Here is a 20,165-nt window from a genome sequence, read left to right on the forward strand (position 1 = left end):
AGACACAAAAGATCTACAAATAAACTAGCTTTAGCATGAATACAAGAGGAAAATGACTTGATGGCTAATAGCAATATTATGACTCACTTTTCTGAGCATATAACTCTGTATTCATCATCATACCATAATATAAAAGTAATATAGATAATCTCTAAATAATGGAGAGGATAGAAGGTTTTCTAAACTACCATTTGATTAGTAATGTTAGAAAGAATCTTTAGAGAAAAACTCTATGAAAAACTAAAAATAATATAAAAGACCTAGGAGATAGATCTATCTTCACACCACCAATAAAATAATATGAAAATTAAAGCATGTAAAATAATTACAGACACAAAATTTTACATGAAAAAATCCTAATCTGAAAAAAACTATGAATTTAGACTCGGATCAAAATCAATCACTTAAACATGTACTAGTTACAAGAAGCTCGTAGATCACCCACCAATTACCACGACTCAATTTGTAATAACCTTATTTGTTATATCCTATAATATATTGCTTCTTGTGATTAGTTCCTTGATCTTAGTAACTCTTGAGATTGATCATTTTGTCTCAATGACTCTCAAGACATAATTCTTCCAAATTTTATATATATTTACTTTCAAAGTCGTCATAGATATCTAAAAGTTTTCCTAAAAAGTAATAAAAATAATCACTAGAATTAAGTTTTCTTAACTCTTAAATACCTCGTAGAGATAACACAAAAATGTATCCAAATTTTTTTTATGAAATCCTTTAGATTTGATAAGTTTTGTAATGTTATTTTGAATGAGATGACTTAAACTTCAAAAATATTTATTGCAAGTTCAAACATCACCCCTTAACACCTCAAGAAAACTTTTTTTATTTTATTATTTTTTTTACTTATTTTTTTTATCAACCTTCATAATACTTATGAATTATATAAAATTTCTAAACATAGTTACCCAAAACTCATCTAAGAAGCACACTTGTATATATGGTAGAAAAAAAAAAGAGGTGGTCACCCTCCAACCGTCCTCTACTTCTTTAGTCTCTAGCTAGTATGGAGTAGAGGTAGTTGAAGGTGGGGAGCCTCAAACATCTCCTATGCCTTTCCATTTGAACGAGTGACAGTAAGGAGATCATGCTCAAGCGCTTGGGGAGGAGATGGAGGAGGAAAGGAGAAAGGTACATATCGACAAGATGAAGTATAGTGCATGAGCATCCAAACCTCGCCACACTTTACTGGCAAGCACAGGAATAGAGGATAAAAAAGGAAAAATGTAAAGTAAAGAGAAGGGAAGAGAAGAGAAAGGGCCTTTGGGTGGACAAAGGAAGAATTTCCTTCGCCTCCTAGACAAGAAGTTATTTTAGTTACTAGAAGGCAACTTTTTTGTTTAGCCCTAAAAAGCTTCTAGGCTTCTTTTTTTATGCCCACTATTTATATGAATGTTATAAGTGGAAAGTTCTTGTAATATATTTTATCACTTAAAAGGGCGTAAAAAAAATATCATAAATCAATCCCATTAACTTGCAAGGTTTAGAATTTTGGAATTCTTTTTATGAAAATAAAAAATTCTATTAGATTAAAATATAAGAAATTTCTAGATTACATAAGTTTGAAAAGGAAAATAAACATAATATGACTTTCGATTGGCAGAGAATTTTCTAAGATTTTTGATATAACAAATTAGCTATTGGTCAATTTATGAGTTTAAAATCTCATACATTCTTATATGCTCCTATAAAGTTAACATTTGTATGAATATTTCTTAAAAATATATATATATTATATATATATATGTTCTCCTTGTTACTCTTCAAATTAAGTCTCAACAATTGAATAAGAAAAAGAATAAAAATATCCTTGAAGAACAAAAAAAAAGGTTTTAAAGAGTATACATATAGAGATAGCATATTTTGAGTGCTATATATATATATATATATATATGTAAATATCAACTTTAAAGAGGCTTATAAGTAAATAAGAGATTTTCTAAGGGCATATATACAAAAAAACCATATTTTTATCCATAGTATCTTTATGCTATGTTAACATCAATTCTCTATTCCTCTATATTAAATGATTACATTGTGTGCATAAGCCATGGTCAACCTAACACCGGCCAAATGGACGGCTGGGATGGAAGGATCAAAGTTGGTGCCGTTTAACGGAGAAGGTGTTCAAGAGGCGCAGGTTAGTCGAGGGTGCGGACGTTATCCGCACGCCTTATCGCCACCTTTCGATCCAACCACCACCCCGTCGGTGCCTGCCGTCTTCCCAAACCCGAAGCCAATTAAAACCCGCCCCGTATAAATTACCAAACTACCCCTACACCTTCCCGTATTTACCCCCCACCCCCCACCACCTCCCCCACGTGTTTTTCTCCCCCCTGGATTGCCGGTTCTACCCCTCCCTAGGGTTCTGGGGGAGATTTGGGTCAAATAAATTCGCCAATTTTGAGTCCTCGTTAATCTTTTAAATTATCTTTAAGAATATTTATTTATATGGGAATTCCATTAGATTGCGAGGAAACGACAAGGGAGACGACGATTTTTCCCCCCTGCAAACAAAAGCGGGGACTTTTTTGGGATTTAATCGTATTCTTTTCTCCTATGAGAAGTCCACGAATCACGTCGGTATTTCGGATATAATCCTCAGTTGTTGGGGGTAGAAATGGGAATCTACGAGGGTGAATAGAGAAAACAACACACAGCATACCATACGTTCCCCAATCTCTTCGAAGAGAAGAAGAGGTGATAGATAGATAGATAGATAGATAGCAAGGGAGTCGTCTTTAAGAGGAGATTAAAAAAATAAAAAAAATAAAAAGAAAGAAAGAAAGAAAAGAAGGAAAATAGAGAGAAGGAAAAATAAATTAGTAAATTAGAGAAAGGTGGTAGATGTGAACCACCCTCCTCTTGCATCCTTCGCCAACTTCTCCCCTCCCCCTTCTTGATATGCCCCCGAGGTGTCCATCAACCTTGGGTGGTCTTCCTTAAATACCCCTGTCTTCGACGGCCGCCGGGGGTGGCTCCTGGTATGGACTGGGTCTTGCTTTGCTTATTTTTCTTTTCTTTTTTTTCTTTTTTATTTTTATGGGTTCTTCTTGTTTTGCTTGTTTTGGTTGTCTGTGTGTGCATTTATCTTGGTTTTTGTTTTGTTTTTGGCGAAGTTGGTCTCTGGGGTTGAGGGTGGTTGGTTGGTGTGGCTTTTGTTTTCGGTCTTGGATGGAGGGTGGAAAGGTTGGGTGCTTTGGATTGGAGGTGGCTGATTGGGTGGTGGGTTGGCTTTTGTTCAGAGTGGAGGTGGAGAATTTTGTTTCCTGGATGGTTTTGGGGTGTTCGGATTATGTCTTTGTTTCTGCAATTTTAGATGGGGATTGGGTTTACAGGCTTAGGAGTGCGATTGTTGGAGATTTTGTGATGCTGGGAATTGTTGTTTCTTTTCTGCTCCATAATGTTACCGTGGATTTCAGTGGTTAAATGATTGGTCTATCACTCTCTGGTTCAGATTAAGGTGGTAAAGGAGTTTGGGACTTATCTTTCTATTTATCTATAGGAAGGTCCAGAGAGACAATCACAGGGTCATAGTGGTGACATATCTAATTCGCAATGTTGCATTAGTGAGCTGGTATGGTTTTGGTTATTTTGTTTTTCTGAGGATGTGAAAATTGTAAATTTGGGATTTGATTTTTGAGGTCAATGATGGCAGATGCTTGTTCATTTCTATTTAAAATCTGTCGGAAAGAACTTGGGAATATATGGTCCCCTTTCTCGGCTAGTCAGAATGCAGCAGCAGCGCCTGCATCATTCAAATTTATCTTTCCTTTACTGCTTTTCCTTCTTGCATCTTCTGTTATTCCTGTTGTTCTTCTTTCTTCGGTGGAGTCCACAGTCATAGGGTTAATGCAAACTTGCGTTGTCAACCAGATAGCCAGTCATTTATGTTCTTGTCTGTGTGTATATTAGTATACATAGGACTGCTTGTTATCAGCATCTTTTCTTGCTTCTTCATGTTATTGTTCCAATTTCTTCTTTTCATCTTTTGGTGAATTTAGTCTGCCATTCCTCATAATCTCCCAAGTTTCAGCAGATTGCATCTTGATGCAGTTAAACTATAATTGAGTTAAGAATGACATCTAACTTCTTCTAAGTTTCATTATGTCTAGCCTAGGAGTATCTATCTGTTTCGCAAGATTAGTACTCTGCCACGCTACCTGATATATACATTATAAAGGTACAACGTTTTAGATTCTCCTACAGAGATTTTCAATATGCAACTTTCTTTGTGGAAGATAATGTGCGTACAGATACATTAAACCTGTATTATGTCTTTAATTAACCGAAGCAGAGGCCTCATTCTTTGACTTATTGGTCAGACTAAGTTCTTGAAGTTATAATTCCTTTTCTTTTCATTTTCTCTATATACATGTGAATTTTATATGTATTTAGAGGTATATATATATAATTTATGATTATCTTTGTTTATATGTAATGTATGTGTGTTACTACATAGTACATATCTATATGTGTGTTATATAAGTTGTTTGTGTGCATATGCATGCACATATCTATATTTACCTTCATATTTATAGTTGCACTGGGAACTTTACTTTAGAAACTTAGATGAAGTTTTAACAAATTTCTAACTTTACATGTGCTTAAGGATTGTACAAAATAAATTCGAAGACCCACTTTTTAAAAAGTTTACTAGATCCTTCATTCCTTCTATTGATCATGGCCCACATTTAGTGGTTGAACATGTTTTCGACTGCTGAGTAATCCTACTATATTTTGCATACATAGAAAATAAGTACTTATACTAATACTTGTAATTCCAGGTCGATTGTTAAAGGGAATTAACAAATCATCTAAAAAGCCTATTTATGACATAACTTGTTATTTTCATTAAATGGTCTTGTGTGGTTATGTCAAGGATAGTTGTGTCGATTGGCATGCCTTGTACCAATGGGCATTTTCTGTGCCAATAGAGTACCGCGGCATGGGCTATGCCAGTCGCATAGCCCTGTGCCGAGGTGTGCTGAGCTGTGCCAACTCATGATGGTTGGCACGGGTTTTTTAATATTTTTTTGCTTTGTACTTCAAAAGCTAATTATGGTATACAAATGATAAATCTAGGCTCTATCTCAATTTTGCTAGATTTATTATAAGGATCGTTCTATATAGATCTAACATTTTGGTGCTAGATCTATTAAAAAGGTACTCTTTAAAATATATGAATCAAAGAGAAAATTTCCCCCAAAAGTTTCCCCAAAATTTCAAAATATCCAAAATTAATATGTCAAATTCAATTAATCGGGTCTAAATTGGTATATGAACATATTAGATTAACTCCATATAAATTGATTTGAATCCAATTTTTAGAATTTTGAGCTAAAATTTTAGCATGATTAGGTTTTCTTTTCCCTAAATAATAAAAAATACAAAATTAATTTGTCAAATTCATTCAAATTGGGTTGAAATTGATATAGTTACACGTTGGATTACCTACGTTCAACTAGGTTTTTCTTTTAATTATTAAGTTATTGTTAATTAATTAATGTATTCAATCATATTATATGCTCAATCATGTTTCTACTTAATTTTTGCAATATTTTTAATAAAATATATTATTTATAATATTATCTAAGGATAAAGACTCTAATGTAGGCTTTAATATATATATATATTTTAAACCAAACTTATGTATAAAGACCCTAAAAATATATTAGAGTTGTGCCACTGACACGTAGGACGCGCCAAAGAGTGCCACCAGCAGGCAAGGGCGTGCATTTGGCACGGCCGTGTTTGGTTGTGATGGCCCATCTGCGATTGTTTGCATATGTGTGATCCTCTTTGAAGGTCAAGTTTTCAACATGAAAGCTTGTTATTCTACTAGAGTGTAGATTCCTTATTTTTTGTCCCTTGAAATTCGGTTGACTGTTTTTATGATTGTACTTATTAGGTTCGGTCTTATTGGCTTTCATGATATACTTCTGATTCTCTATGTGACGGTCGCTAATACTTTTTTTGCCATTGATTTTGACTTTCCACTGTAATATACATTTTTCTTGTTCTCTTTTATTGAGTTATTCTATTGTTTTCAACTGAAGATTGCAGTCACTCATGGTTAGCATAAGGAGACGCAGATATCTGGGGCTCTGTTCTGGTAATACTTGTTAATTATGATATTCCTGACCCATTTTTTTTCATGGAATGAGGAAAATTTACATTTTTCGTGTGTTTTTTCATCTTCTACATGCTGATTTAGTGTAGTTCAGCATTCTGTGGACAATTGTTCATTAATTTTCATGTGACAATTTGATTTTTAATTGATCATATGTAACAAAAGGGAATCTCTTAATCATCACTAACTCCATTTTTTTTTTCCTTGGAGATACTTTTGCCAACTTGATAGGTTTGCTTCTTCTGCTTTTTTTGCATCTGCTTTCTAAGCATTATATTGTACTATTGTCATTTCTTATTCACATGAAGTTTTACAACATTACTGTTAGGCTTCTTAATATTTGCAGAAGATATTTAACTTCATTATTTTCAGGGAAAAGTTCCTTTCTAGTTGATAATCCCAAGCCTACCGAGAATGGAAAAGCTGTGGAAAATCCTTCTTTGAATATTAAGTCATTCAGCGTGCATCCACTGCCTCCAGTTAATCTAGACCTTCAGACACCAGTAAGAATTGGGTCAATGTCATTCTTTGTTTATTTTTAACAGTCACGCCGCCAAATATTTTTCTTTGTTTATTGATCAAGCTATTGTTTCATAACTTCATTGTGAACATAATATTCATAAAAGATAGCATTTGAGAGTCCTGGATGTACAAAAGTTTTAGTCAATTTAAGTCCATATATATGTATATATATATATTGATATTTGATTATACATGGAGTATCATCATTCATCAATGATGATATGGTGCCTCTGCTTTTGTTAGGCTTCGAGGATATTTCTCCAAGATGAGTATTTGCCATTATGTTGGCTTTTAATTTTCATCCTGTGCATAAATGTTAGTTGGAAAATTTTCACCTTGATTTTTCTTGTAGTAACAAAATGTATGCGAGCTTCATAGTTCCATTAAAAATTGTAGCCCCATAGTTTTCTGTCAGGTGCCATCTGCAAGGAGTATACTTTTTCATTCAGATTATTTCAAAATCATGCCTTTTGCATCAAAGACCTTTAGTTTTTATCACCTTCAATTTACATTCCAAATTTTGTCCTCCTGATGAATTACCATCCTTCCCATGCCTAACTCCTTGTGTCAATCGAATTTGAGAGTGGCTTATTTAGCCAAAAGTGGAAAATTGAAATTGGCAACTTTATTTGCTTGAAAATAGATAATCCAAAAAAATTGATTTAAATAGTTAAATAAGTGAAATTGATGATAGTTCAATTGTATATTGTGTATACTATTCAGTGGATCACCTTTCGTAAATTTCTCTATACTCAGGGAGTCTTTTGGGCCACATAGGTTAAAAATGTTTTCTCCTTTCTAGTTTACTCATGGATTCCCAACTACTCATATTTGATGGGTGATGCTATTGCAATAAAGCTGGCCCATAGCTATTTAACAATTTTTTACTCTTCATAATTTTGCTGTATTTTCTACATGAGGGATCTAAAATTGCACTGCTTAAACCTATTTTCATAGATTTTCTCCATAATATCTCTACTTATTCGTCAAAAATGGATAAAACAATCTTGCTATGGAACTTGCTGAGTTTCTCTATTTATATATGGAGACTTGTCTTTACATTATCTATAGTAAAGTGAGATTCTAGGGACATTATTTTTACATATCATTGCCAGAAGTTCTCCTAGTGTACCCATTTTAGAAACTCAGATCTATCTTGGTTCATATATTTCCACTTCTTCCCTGTATGTGTTTTTGCACTCTCTCTTGCACTCTTGCACCACTGTTATATAATCTCCGATAGAACTGCAGTCTTAGCATATTTATCTAAGAAGGGCGGCACTGATATGACACGATACAGACAAGGGGATATGGAACGTCTTTAAGAAATAGGACAAAATAAAACAAATATATATATTATTATTGATATATGTATAATATATATATATATATATATATATATATAATATTGATATATGTAAATAAACATTTTGCTAACTTATAACGTATATAGATAGGTATGCATAATCTATTCATGAGAGAAAATCAAAGTGCGCACAATACGACAAAGATAATTTAACAAGTCACAAGCAATAATGCTAATACGTGTCCAAGAGTGTTTGGCACGTGTCTAGTGTCAATTTGGACATGGAAACGGCATGTTGAAGTGTTCATGTTTCCTAGATATCCATCGAATGAATAAATTTGATTAAAAATGGACTTTTGATATTACTTCACAATCACAATTGCTATTTTCTCATTGATCCTGAAAGTATTATGTATCACTGAATGATGTACTGTCAGCTTGGTTGCATCAACTTTAGAGTGCTGGATAAATGCATTGATGGATAGGGGTTACATTTGGTTTTATTTGGGTTTGAAGTATGCAATGCCCTGATCAATATTTATCTACTGCAATATGGATTTTAAATTTGAGCCAGAAATATCAATTCACATATTCATGCACTATATGTTTGGGCACTAAATAGAATATTACATGGCAGCTGTTGATGTATGATATTCAGGATGTGAATATGATAAATTGGGTTGGCCTCAGATCATGTTTGTTCCATTTCTACCACTATGAGAGTAACTATCAGAAAATCACATAATCCTGTAACATTTAATGTTCTCAATCTTTAGTACCAGCCAACTTCATGTAACCCAGTTGCTGAGATCTGATATCTGGCAAACTGGGGTAATCCTGTCTTTACTTGCATCTATTTTATGACACAAATTGTGGTCATCATAGGACTGCATTTTATACATACTAAAACATCTGGAAACAAAAGTCAGCCATCTCTCTTTTATATGAATATACAATTAGGAAATATGAAGAAAATTTTCAAGAAGGTATCTCCGGTGCTCTGGAGTGCTTTTGCTTCAGCTGGAATTTGCATTTTGGTGTAGTTCTTATACTTAAAACTTTTTTCCCTTATAGAGCTGTTAATCTATGATATGGTTTTCCATTACTATGCTGACTTGCTGAGGAATCAGAGGTGTGCTTGAGGCACCACTAAACTTCAAAGAATTCATGTAATTCTAATGGTGCAACAAGTTCCTTTTCTTTTCTTTTTGTGCTTTTGCCTTTTTATTTTCCATGTATATGATATAACTACTAAACTACTAATTATGCTTCCTCTTGGTGCACGTTACAGAACTTTACACTTATTTTTGTAAATTACTCGTACAATATACCATAGGAGAAAATTAATTTGTGAAATTGAAACTAGATACTTCAAATTTTTTGTCACACATGCTAATTTCATCAGGCAATTGCAGACCACAAAACTTTCTGATCCTATAAATTAGTTTTCATTTTGTGCTCTTCCATGTTTTGTCCACCTTGCTCCACCATGTCTTTTGTTCAATTTCCTAAATGTGATACTGTTTGCACATACAGTCAGTATGCTCTGTGTTTTCTTATGCATAATGCCTAATTGCCTACTGTTCCAAGTTTTATACCTCACTGGTCACAGCATGTATTTGTGTTGGTTGTTTTATTTATTTTTGTGCAAGATTGCATTCCTGTTAGTGTCGAGGCTTCTTTCCATTTATAGACTGTACTGAGATTTATCATCTTATCTATACTGAAATTTGATAATCTCGTAATGGGATTTTGATGATGTGACTTGTTACATTTGGTAGATAAACAATTCTGAAGTACTTCCTGGATCCTCGAGTGCATCTGGTTCCAGCTTGGTGAAGGAAGAACCAGATCATTACTATCCAGGTTACTTCTATTCTGAAGGTTGAAATTCATACTCAATTACTTACTTTTCTACGAGGCATAAATTCTAAATTGTCACGCAGTTACTGCCTGCTGCGTATTTTTGGAGATGTGATGTTTAAGCTCTCATGATACAGGATGTAGAAATTTAATAATGGAATTTTAAAATAGTTGCATTCTACTGATAGTCATTCATGGGAGACAATAATTTAGTATGCAGAAATGACAATTCTGTTATGTATGTTAATTCATCCTATGATTTTTGTCAAATTTATCCACATTTTTCCCAACTCTGTGTTGGGTACATGGAACCATCTTCAGGCTAAAAAAATTTTTAGACATTTAAATTAAATCTTGCAATTTTGTTTTGAGAAGCTTGGTTAGGCAATGATGTCATGACAAGTTATATTCTTGGAGAAACAACAAACGCTTTGCAATTTATAACCTCTGTCTTGTCGGAGCTCAATAAGCTTGACTTATCTGTTGAAAAATGAACTGATTTGGCTATTCTTGCTTAATACCAAAAGCATTATGCAAAGCTTGCATTTAAAGCTGTACTGTTAATGTTGATTGGCATGTACTGTGCCAATAACGTATCAGCAGTATGCAAAGTAATCTGCATAGTCTTGTGTCACATTGGTAGGCAGGTCGAGATATGTACCTTTTCAGGCGTTACCATTCCAACCAGCCTGTACTTTTGTGGCAGGCCTCATGGATATGCCAGCAGCTCTTAAAACCTTGATGCATATTATAAGTTGGTATATTAATCTTATAATTATAGCCTGTGTTTCTATAAAGTATCTCCATCTGTTGATGAAAAGACAAGGAAGAAATATTTGCTCTTCTAGGCTCTGGTTGTTTATCAGAAGTTTTTTCTATTTCCTTGGCTATGGCATTTTATGGTTGATAAATGATAAATTGTTCCTTTTGTTCTGAAACACTGCATTCTTTTCTTTCTTTTCTTTCAATCTGTTTATTCTGCAGGTAAAGAAATCAAGCGTAGAAAGCGACACAGGAGAAAGCACTATGAGGACCAAGAACCATGTCTAATGAGGGGTGTGTATTTCAAAAATATGAAATGGCAAGCAGCTATCAAAGTTGACAAGAAACAAATTCACTTGGGTACTGTAGCATCACAGGAAGAAGCAGCTCGATTGTATGACAGGTACTCACCCTATTTGGTTAGTTAGCTGCTTTTCATTTATTCTGACCTAAGAATATTGGAATTATACAGTCTGCTTCCATCATCCCTCTGACAATGTTTTGCCTCATCTTCAAGAGCATGACATTTACTGTAAATTATGTGCATCTAACTGGCCAACATGTCCAGTTCACTTAAGCAAGTAGGGTATTTTGCATTCTGAAGATAATTTTCTTTTTGTCAAATCATCCTTAAAAATCTTTGGTTCTGTGAATAGTCAGTGAAATATGAGAAATATTTTAGGTACAAATGCTAAATCTTTGCTAATGTTTAACTTTGGGGCTTCAGATATATGGATAAAAGCAGAAAAATATCAGTGTGGTGTTCCTGTCTAAGTTATCTTTGCTATTTCCTTTGCTTCTTGTAATAATATTCAATACTAGTGGGTGCCAAACTGTGTGATGCAGAAAAATAACAGTAGGGTGTATGTGTGCCTCAATCTTCACTAATGTTTTAACTTTCGCACTCCTTGCTTATGTTAACATGGTAATTTAGTGGGTGCCAAATTGTGAAGTGCTGCTATCCTATTCTTGTTTTGAGAATATGAACACATCACAAAACATGAGAAAATGATGCACCTGCACCATAATCCTTTCCAGACAATCTATTTACACTTAACCCATTTATTAAAGATAAGTTCTCAAGTTGACCTATAAAGCATCAAGTTTGCCTGCAAGTACTTTTAAGTTAATAACCATTTGTTTCCTGATTAAGTCTATGAGTTGCTCATCAAAGTGGATTTGCATCATAACAAAACGATGCATGCAAATACTCTTGTTTGTTTCACTGGCATGCATGGAAGTGGTATTACTTTACTGAGACTATAATATTTGACAGAAGTGAGATGGTAGAGAGCCTGTGCTTCTTTACAGGGTTAAATCAAACTTAATGTGATTTGAGGACTAATATAGAATCATCTGACTGGTTCATTGCATTGTGGAAAGAATTTTAAATTATTACCTTCATATGTATTAGCTAAAAGAAGTTGTTCTTCTCCCCTCCTATGATGAAGAATATCAACCGATCATACTAGTATTATTTGTTTATAACTTCTTTGAACTACCACTATGTTGAAATATAATTTACATTTTCATGTACAAGAGCGGCTTTTATGTGTGGGAGGGAACCCAACTTTGAACTCCCTGAGGAGGAGAAACAAGAACTCCGTAACTACAAGTGGGAGGATTTCCTGGCAATGACTCGCAGCGCCATCACCACCAAGAGTAAATTGACATCTTATATCTGTCTATATAAAATACTAAAACACATCGCAAGTGAAAGTACCTTTAAATGGTTTGAATTTATATTGGTTCTCAGAACATCAACGGAAGCTTGGCATGGGACGACGAAAGAAGCCAGAAACGCAGCTTCAAAGTGACGAGGAGCATGAGAGAGGCACTGGAGGTTCATCACTCTCGGAAGATGGAGATGCTGATACGTCGGCCTCTTGATCCTTGCAAGGGAGAACCCCATCGTGATATCTTGCCCCATTTTTTTTTCTCTTTCATATATAATTAATCTATAAATCGTGCTTCTCATTAACCTGATATATCTAAGGCCCTTATTGGGGCTGGTTAGTGTTGATAAGACATTTTCTACTGATTAGATAACTGTCACAATTTTCAGGTCAATAATATGTCTGGATTCGTAGTTTCTAATCCATTGTAACTGTATGTCACTGCTATTGTAATCCAAAAATATAGTTTTATCTTGTTGGCATGCTCGAAGGTGGTTAAATTTCGTAGTTGCTAAGCATTTGGTGGCAGATAAATAACATCACTGCATGGCATTCATCTTTCGCCGACACCGCTAAATAGGCGTATTGAATTTATTGTATCTACTGCAATAATGTATGTTCTTATATATTTCAGGTAGGCATGTAGTTCAAGTTACTATCACAGATTTTGTTGCTCACTTGTGTCTAAAGTTACAGATTTGAGATACAAATGTTCTGTGAGCTGCTAACTGAATCCTTTACAATCCAATCACTACTATATATTAGGCAGTGGCAAGCTTCTATTGTGGCTAAACTTCCTTGATCTTTGAATCACATTATACCTGGAATTATAATGCAATATTTCTTGTTAGGTGTTAGCAGTATTTTCATGTGTGATTGAATGAACTCTTATTGGTAAGTAAAGCTTCCATCAAAAGATGAAATGTCTTCATTATATACCAATTACCAATGTCTCAAAATGGAACTTTTTATTCATCTAAAACAATAGTCATATTTGCAGTACCTTTCTCAAGATAATCTAACATAACCCTTACTTCAATAATTCAACGGGATAAGACTTTTGGTACAATTAATTGTAGGAAACAATAACTTTTGGTGGAGACTATAACGATCTAAGAACATACCTAGTTTTTGACTAAATTAGCCCCAAACAAATCACACCCTAACTTAATAGTGAAAGAGTCTATTTCACTGTAGTTATAAATAAAATGCTGATCTATTAAGCGTTTTACTTTTAGATGAGTCCAATATGTTTTCTTTAGATGAGTCCAATATTTCATCTTTTAAGTAATCTTATCATCGTTTTTATTGAAAATAGTAAAAAAATCAACACTTTATTAAGGAAAGAGAATATACATAAAACGTTGAACAGATAAATGAATATACAATAAAAGTAATAAAATTCATTTTTCCTCTAGTTTGAATAAATTTTAAATCACAGACATTAGTATGTATAAATTCTAGAGATTATGTACTTTGTTTGATGGGAATGAGAGAATGAGACGAAGCTTTAGCTAATTTGGCTTCCATACATATTTCACAATTATTATTCAAATCAATTTGAAAATTAGGCAACATGTTAAGATTAATTAATCTACGCAATATATCATAATTAATATGTCTTAATCTACTGTGCCAAATTTCACAAGACTCAAGAAAGTAAGAAGAAGAAGAAGAAGATTCATCTTTATTTGGAGTCATAGTCATTACATTCATCTTAAAGAGACCATTAGACAACTAAATTCGTACATACATACTATTTTTTATAAGTATAAACTTATTAGACTCAAATGCTAGCTTAAAACTTTTCTTACTCAAAAATGATCCTGAAATCAAATTCTTTCAAATGTCAGGCACATGCATCACATTATTGAGAGTAAGCTCTTTTCTTGAAGTTAATTTTAACATGACCTTCCCTATTCCTTTCACCTTGGAAGTCATTGAATTGTCTATGTAAAATTTTTCATCTGTCACGGTTTGATTAGATAAAATATCTACCTATTGGCACAAATATGTCAAATAATCACAGTGTCTACCTACCATTCTTTAGAATTACCACTAATTAGGTTTACTTCGGAGACAACAACGGAGAGGTGCAGCAATCGATATTAGAATGAAGGTATTACACTTTAGTTACATTGGCTTGTGGCTTCTTTATCTTAGATTTCTCTTTCTTTTTGTGCAAACGACAATCCTGAGCACGATGCCCTTACTTGTCATAGACATAGCATTTGCCCTTGAACTTTTTTGCATCGCCACCTTCAGAGCCTTCGACGATGTGCTTCCTTTTTTTGTCCTTTGTGGACTCCACAATATTTGCCTTTGACACATACTGACTTCCAATTTTCTTTTCAGTAGTACGATTATCTTCTTTTATCTTTAATTTGATAATAAGTTCTTCAAGTGTCATTTTCTTACGCTTGTGTTTTAGGTAATTTTTAAAATCCCTCCAAGATAGTGGCAATTTTTTAATAATAACCGCTACTTGGAATGATTCATTAATCACCATTACTTCAGTATAGATCTCATAAATTATTACTTGAAGATCATGTACCTGGTTAATCACTGGTTTAGTGTCAACCATCTTGCACTCAAAAATTTCTTTGCACTGGCATCTTCTGTCTTGTACTTCTTGTTTAATGATTCCCATAATTCTTTAGACATTTTTACTAGACTATACACGTTGTATAACGAGTTGTCCAATCCGTTGAGGATATAGTTTTAGTAAAGGAAGTCAGCATGCTTCCACCATCCACTATAGCAACTACTTGTCTGTCAATTTTCTCCTTTTGGAGTTCAGGCACATTTTTGTGTAAAAATTTAGCCAAGTTTAAGGTGGTCAGATAAAACAATATTTTCTACTGTCATCTCTTGAATTCTGCACCACAGAACTTCTCAAGCTTTTCTCCATGAATTGTAGTCACTAAAGGAGTGATAAGGTAATAGTACTCTTTACTATTTCAACCAGCTAAAAGAATGAAAGAAAAATAAAAATTCGATCACAAAAAAAGAATAGTGACAGGAATTGGATTAATAACCAGAATTGGTCTTAAGATTGTTGGCGATAACAATCTGATTCCAAAAGTCATAAGAAATTCGATCCAAAATAAATAAATTAATTAAATAAACTTACAGATTACAGAATGTAAAATCTATATAGTTGAGTCTAGTGTTGGATGCTATCTCCTTAAGACCAATTCGCCCTCAACAGATTGCTTTTAGAATAGTAGACGTCGGTTTCCCAGGATACAATAACTGTTTTGCACTTGAAAGGAAGCAGCTATTTGAATGTCTTGTCGAACCTAGACCGTGCTATACTCTCTCTTAAATGCAAACTTAAGATTCAAACCAAACTTGGAAGGAATGAATCAAAATTTAATGTAAAAATAATGCAGACTGACAGTCTATTTATAGGATTAAACATGCTCGATGAAGGGATGTGACTGGTCACAAATGGATGCACCATTTTGGGTCTGAACGGAATAACAGTTTCAAAGTGAAGGGATGCACCACCTTGAGTTCAACCAACTAACTGTTCTAATTGAAGGAACACTATTTTGACTTCGGGCGAGTTCATCCAACCGAACCAACCCGTACCAGACTAGATTCGAACATGTATCATATAAAATTAAAATTGGGCTTGACCCGCGCACTTGAACCGAACCGAGCAGTGCCGGTGGCACCCGCGTGTGAGTTAAGTAACATAATATTATTTATCTACAAAATAGGTACTTCTTTTGGGGCCTAAAGCCCATAAGGGGTTTAGCACTTATATACTATACTAACATTTTACAAATATCAAATATAATACTAAACTTACTTTTTTTTATTTTTCATTATCATGATACCCACTTTAGAGCTAATTTTTATTCACTTCTCTTCATAAATTTGAATAAGTGAATATATGATAATAAAGTACTTCTTGAGGTAAATTAATTCCACCATTAATTCATCATTAATAATGCGTCATCTCCACTTAAAATTTAACTCAAAGTTAATAAATATTTATATTAAACACATTTCATTATAGTCATATAGTGCATGCCTGTTATAGTTTCATGTCTTTGGTTATTCCACCAAAAACAATGCAATCAATCTCATCCTTGACAAGTCTCCCCATATCCAAAGCTTCTCTAATGCCACTCCACTCATTTACAGTTGCGCAGATGACAGACAGACCTAAATGTATCCTCCATGACTAGGATTTCTATGCAAAAGTCAAAGGATTTGATGCTCTTTCTCCTAGTTTAAACCTTTGAAAAGTATTTTGTACGTATCTTCCAATATTCCAGATTGAAATTCCCAATTCACTTTTTTATCTTCTATTAGCTTTCTTATTTTCCAACACTACCTCTCTTGTGTACAATAAGTCTACTATCTAAGATAGAATAATTTTTGACTTTTTGACCTAAATAGACCTCCTTAGAAATTTTTTGATATCATTTGGTCAGTTGCTCGTATCATGAGTTGCCTAAAAGACTAGTTAATAAATAATTCATCCGTTTCATATAGTACGATGAGTTTTCTATCTGTTAAGCATTTTACTTTTATAAAATACTTTATATGTGAACCACTAAACTGTTTGGTATTTTCACTGTTCATAAAAGCACTAAATTATATAGTAATTTTTTGATCGATTTATGACATAATAGCTGAGCCGACTAAACTATACCACATTTAGTAATAACTTTGATGGGTGGACCATTTTGGCGACTTATTTATCTCAAAATATCATTGAGTTGTACAAATTAGTACAAAAAACTATGCAATAGGATAAGGGAGATCAGGAGAGATAGAGATTCCTATTCCTCCCAAAAAAATTGCCTTAATTTTCTAATTCAATTATAAGAGCTCACCAACTCCTAATCCATCTACCAGAGTAAAGGCAAGGTATTAATAATCGCAGTCAGGTTTGGACTACTCGTGAAGATGCCAAACCCAAACTCCTCAATATGAAATATATATATATAGTTATGCTAAAAACCCTTAAACTATTACTTATTTTTATATGCACCTCTCATTCTTTTTTAAGATATATGTTAACCATCTTAATTATGAAAAATCTCTTACCCCGCTTATGGTGTTAAATGGAAAAGATTAGAATACCATTTTATTCTGATTTTTCTCTCTTTATTTCACCTAAAATAAGAGTAAACTAGTTCTTCGAGGACCCGAAATTTATCATGCAATACTCACATAGAAAAAAATCTAAGGGCTAACTAATAAAAGGGGCCTTTCGAAGGTTTTAGGTGCACTACTATAAGAGAAAAAATTGTTAATTAGCTCTCTTATGAATTATCGCTGTTTTACATACTTATTTAACTTTCATTTTTCACACATTGACTCTCCGCTGAAAATTCTTAGTTCAAGAGTTCGTATAGTTACTTTTTTTCTTACTTGAGAAGTTTATGGGTATATTTTATTTTATTTCTGTAGTTTTATGTTTGATATTAAAAAAGGTCGGTGAGTGTATATAAAAAAACCGTGATTGTTCATATGGGTTAAGTATAATTATCTTTAAAAGAGGAGATCGATTGCGGTGATTAATCTAATCAAGAATACAAACAAGATCTGAGTGTTGGTCCAATGGAACCTAGTTCATATGATTCAGGTCAGATCTCCTCAGACCTGGGTGTTTCCCCCCATCCTCCCTTTGTGGTCCCTTCCCATCAGAATATGCTGGCTAACTAGTAATACTAGTAGTAGCAGCAGTCATGCACACATCCAATACCTTCCATGTTCTCCTAACACAAGAATACAAGAGATAGCCATCTGCCACCCTTGGTCATTAACTCATTACCCTTCTGCCGATCTCTGCAAAAGGACACTGCTCAAGAGAGTAGTCTAGTAGTTTAGTAGTTCATCCTCTCATTCCTCCATCTCTAACCTCCTCTCACTCTCTTAGATGGCTTCCAGTACCTCTATGCTGCATCTCACTCACACACTAACTCTCCTCCTCCTTCTGATGGCTTTCCCTCCTACCATCACATCAACTGTAGCTCAAGTGGGTCTTCTTCTCCACTGTTAGCATCTACTTATGCACTCACTGTGATATGTACCAACGTGGGGCTAACCGAATTTTGAACAGGAGGCGGCACCGGCGCCGATCATGAGGCCGATGTCGACGCTTATCGACGAAGGCCGGCGGCGGCTGGGGAGCTTTCAGATATGCGCACTCTGCACTTGCTGTGGAGGGCCAAGAAGACTTTGCTTGCCTTCTCCTTGTTGCTATGCCATCAACTGCAACATACCAAACAGGCCCTTTGGCTTCTGCTCATTCACCCCAAAGACATGTAACTGCTTTGGTTGCCATCTCTAGCACTTCTGTATCTTTCTTCTTAGGATTTTAGTCTCACTGTTCATTGTGTTGGACTTCTCAATTGTGGAGAAAGATTACATGTCCCTAAATGTTTATCTCTTCCATCATTGCAATTGGATTTTCTTATAACCATGTTCATAGTCACTCTTCCTTGATTTTGCTTGAGCTGCACAGAAATGCTAAGGTTGGTGGGAGTGGATAGGAGCATTAAACCAAGACTTTAATTATTTTGTTGCATATATGGTTTATTTGAAAAGTGAGATATTCACTAAGGGGGGCCATTTTATGTGCTCATTTTCTTACACATACACACACACACACACACACACTCTCTCTCTCTCTCTCTCTCTTTCTCTCCTTTTCAAATGAGTTATATTTTTAGGGCAATTTGCATAGCATTCAGATTCACTCTCAAATAGAAAATTGCCCTACATCTTTCCTCAAAGCAAGGGTAAAGTTGGTGGGAATTACTTGAGGTAATTGTAGTAGGGTAGTACCTCCTAATTTATAAAGATGTAGATGGGGTGAAAGTTTGATGCTAATCCTGTGCATGTGGATTCTCATGGCATTGTTTTGGAATGAGGAGCCCACTCTCCCTTTATTGCAATTTGTTTTACAGTGTGTCTCATTGAAGAGGTTTTCTAAGGGAAAAGGGGTCCCCAGGAATCTCATTTTGACCATCTTCTGGATGCATTGCCCCCTCCATGTGCACTGTGCACAAAGGCTAGCCATGGGTTTACCATCACATAACCAATCCATTAGAAATTGTACTCATATAGTGATTTAGGTTTATAAAAATAAGGAAGAAGGGAAATTTTTTATATTTTACCCTCTTGTAGTTAGACGAACATTTAAAGTGCTCTTGGATTTTCTTAACAATAATTTTTGTGTAGTTTCTTTTTTCTAATTAGAAAGATATAGTAAGACTATCACAAAACTCTCTCTATATTGAGAGAGAATGAATTGTTTTAGCTTTCGCTCGTCGGTTGGCTGCACTATTAACTTTCCCTATAGAAAACCTCTTATATAGTTTTTGCCTATTTGTAATTGATTAGTTATTCAATTTTATCATTGTGAGTTTCTACTCTATCCCAGGTGCTATCTACTATTATGTGCTATTGGATGTACTACTTACAATAGTTTATTCTCTAGGAGGAAAATACAACTACAAATATCAAGAGAACAAGCACCCTATATGCAATGTTTTATTAGATGATCCCAACAGTGCATTCGCTATGGTATGCAAAACCTTGCTACATGCATTCTTCGTTCAACTCAGGTGTTGGTGGTGGTGAGAACAACATTCAACTCCCCAAGGTCATCGTCTTCAAAGCTTCTCAACTTTTCTCTTCTCTTGGAGGCTAATAGGGTTTTCTTTTTGGTGAGAGATCTAAATAATGAACCCCTAAGAATGCCCTTATATTGTTTGAAAATTTCTAGGCCAGTGCCACCAGTAGAACATAGCAATGCCATTAGGGTTTCCAATTCCACCATTCGATCAATCTTTGAACTATGGTTTTGAACTTAGGGTTCCTCACCGTTGCTTAGCAACTAACCGAATGG

At 34.3% G+C, this 20,165-nt stretch overlaps 1 protein-coding gene across 2 annotated transcripts; it reads left to right on the forward strand.

The window, feature by feature from the left end:
- Window positions 1-2,738: 2,738 nt before the first annotated feature.
- Window positions 2,739-12,765, forward strand: LOC140765122 (ethylene-responsive transcription factor-like protein At4g13040). 2 transcript variants are annotated; one of them, XM_073104054.1, is made up of 7 exons: window positions 2,739-3,005; window positions 6,081-6,136; window positions 6,527-6,657; window positions 9,764-9,866; window positions 10,830-11,010; window positions 12,148-12,269; window positions 12,364-12,765. In XM_073104054.1, the coding sequence occupies exons 2-7, from the start codon at window positions 6,094-6,096 to the stop codon at window positions 12,495-12,497; spliced, it is 714 nt and encodes a 237-aa protein (XP_072960155.1). In that variant the 5' UTR covers window positions 2,739-3,005; window positions 6,081-6,093; the 3' UTR covers window positions 12,498-12,765. The 2 variants fall into 2 exon arrangements, with proteins under 2 accessions (XP_072960155.1, XP_072960163.1); XM_073104062.1 differs by having other exon boundaries at window positions 2,741-3,005; window positions 9,764-9,848.
- The last annotated feature ends 7,400 nt before the right edge of the window (window positions 12,766-20,165 follow it).

Source organism: Typha angustifolia, chromosome 1 (assembly GCF_048772165.1).
Source record: "Typha angustifolia cultivar Huaian chromosome 1, ASM4877216v1, whole genome shotgun sequence".
NCBI lineage: Eukaryota > Viridiplantae > Streptophyta > Magnoliopsida > Poales > Typhaceae > Typha > Typha angustifolia.

Coding starts and splice junctions, on each gene's coding strand:
- LOC140765122 (XM_073104054.1), top strand. CDS start 6,094: ATGGTTAGCATAAGGAGACGCAGATATCTGGGGCTCTGTTCTG. Junction 6,658..9,763: donor ATCTAGACCTTCAGACACCA/GTAAGAATTGGG, acceptor TACATTTGGTAG/ATAAACAATTCTGAAGTACT. Junction 11,011..12,147: donor GCAGCTCGATTGTATGACAG/GTACTCACCCTA, acceptor TTCATGTACAAG/AGCGGCTTTTATGTGTGGGA.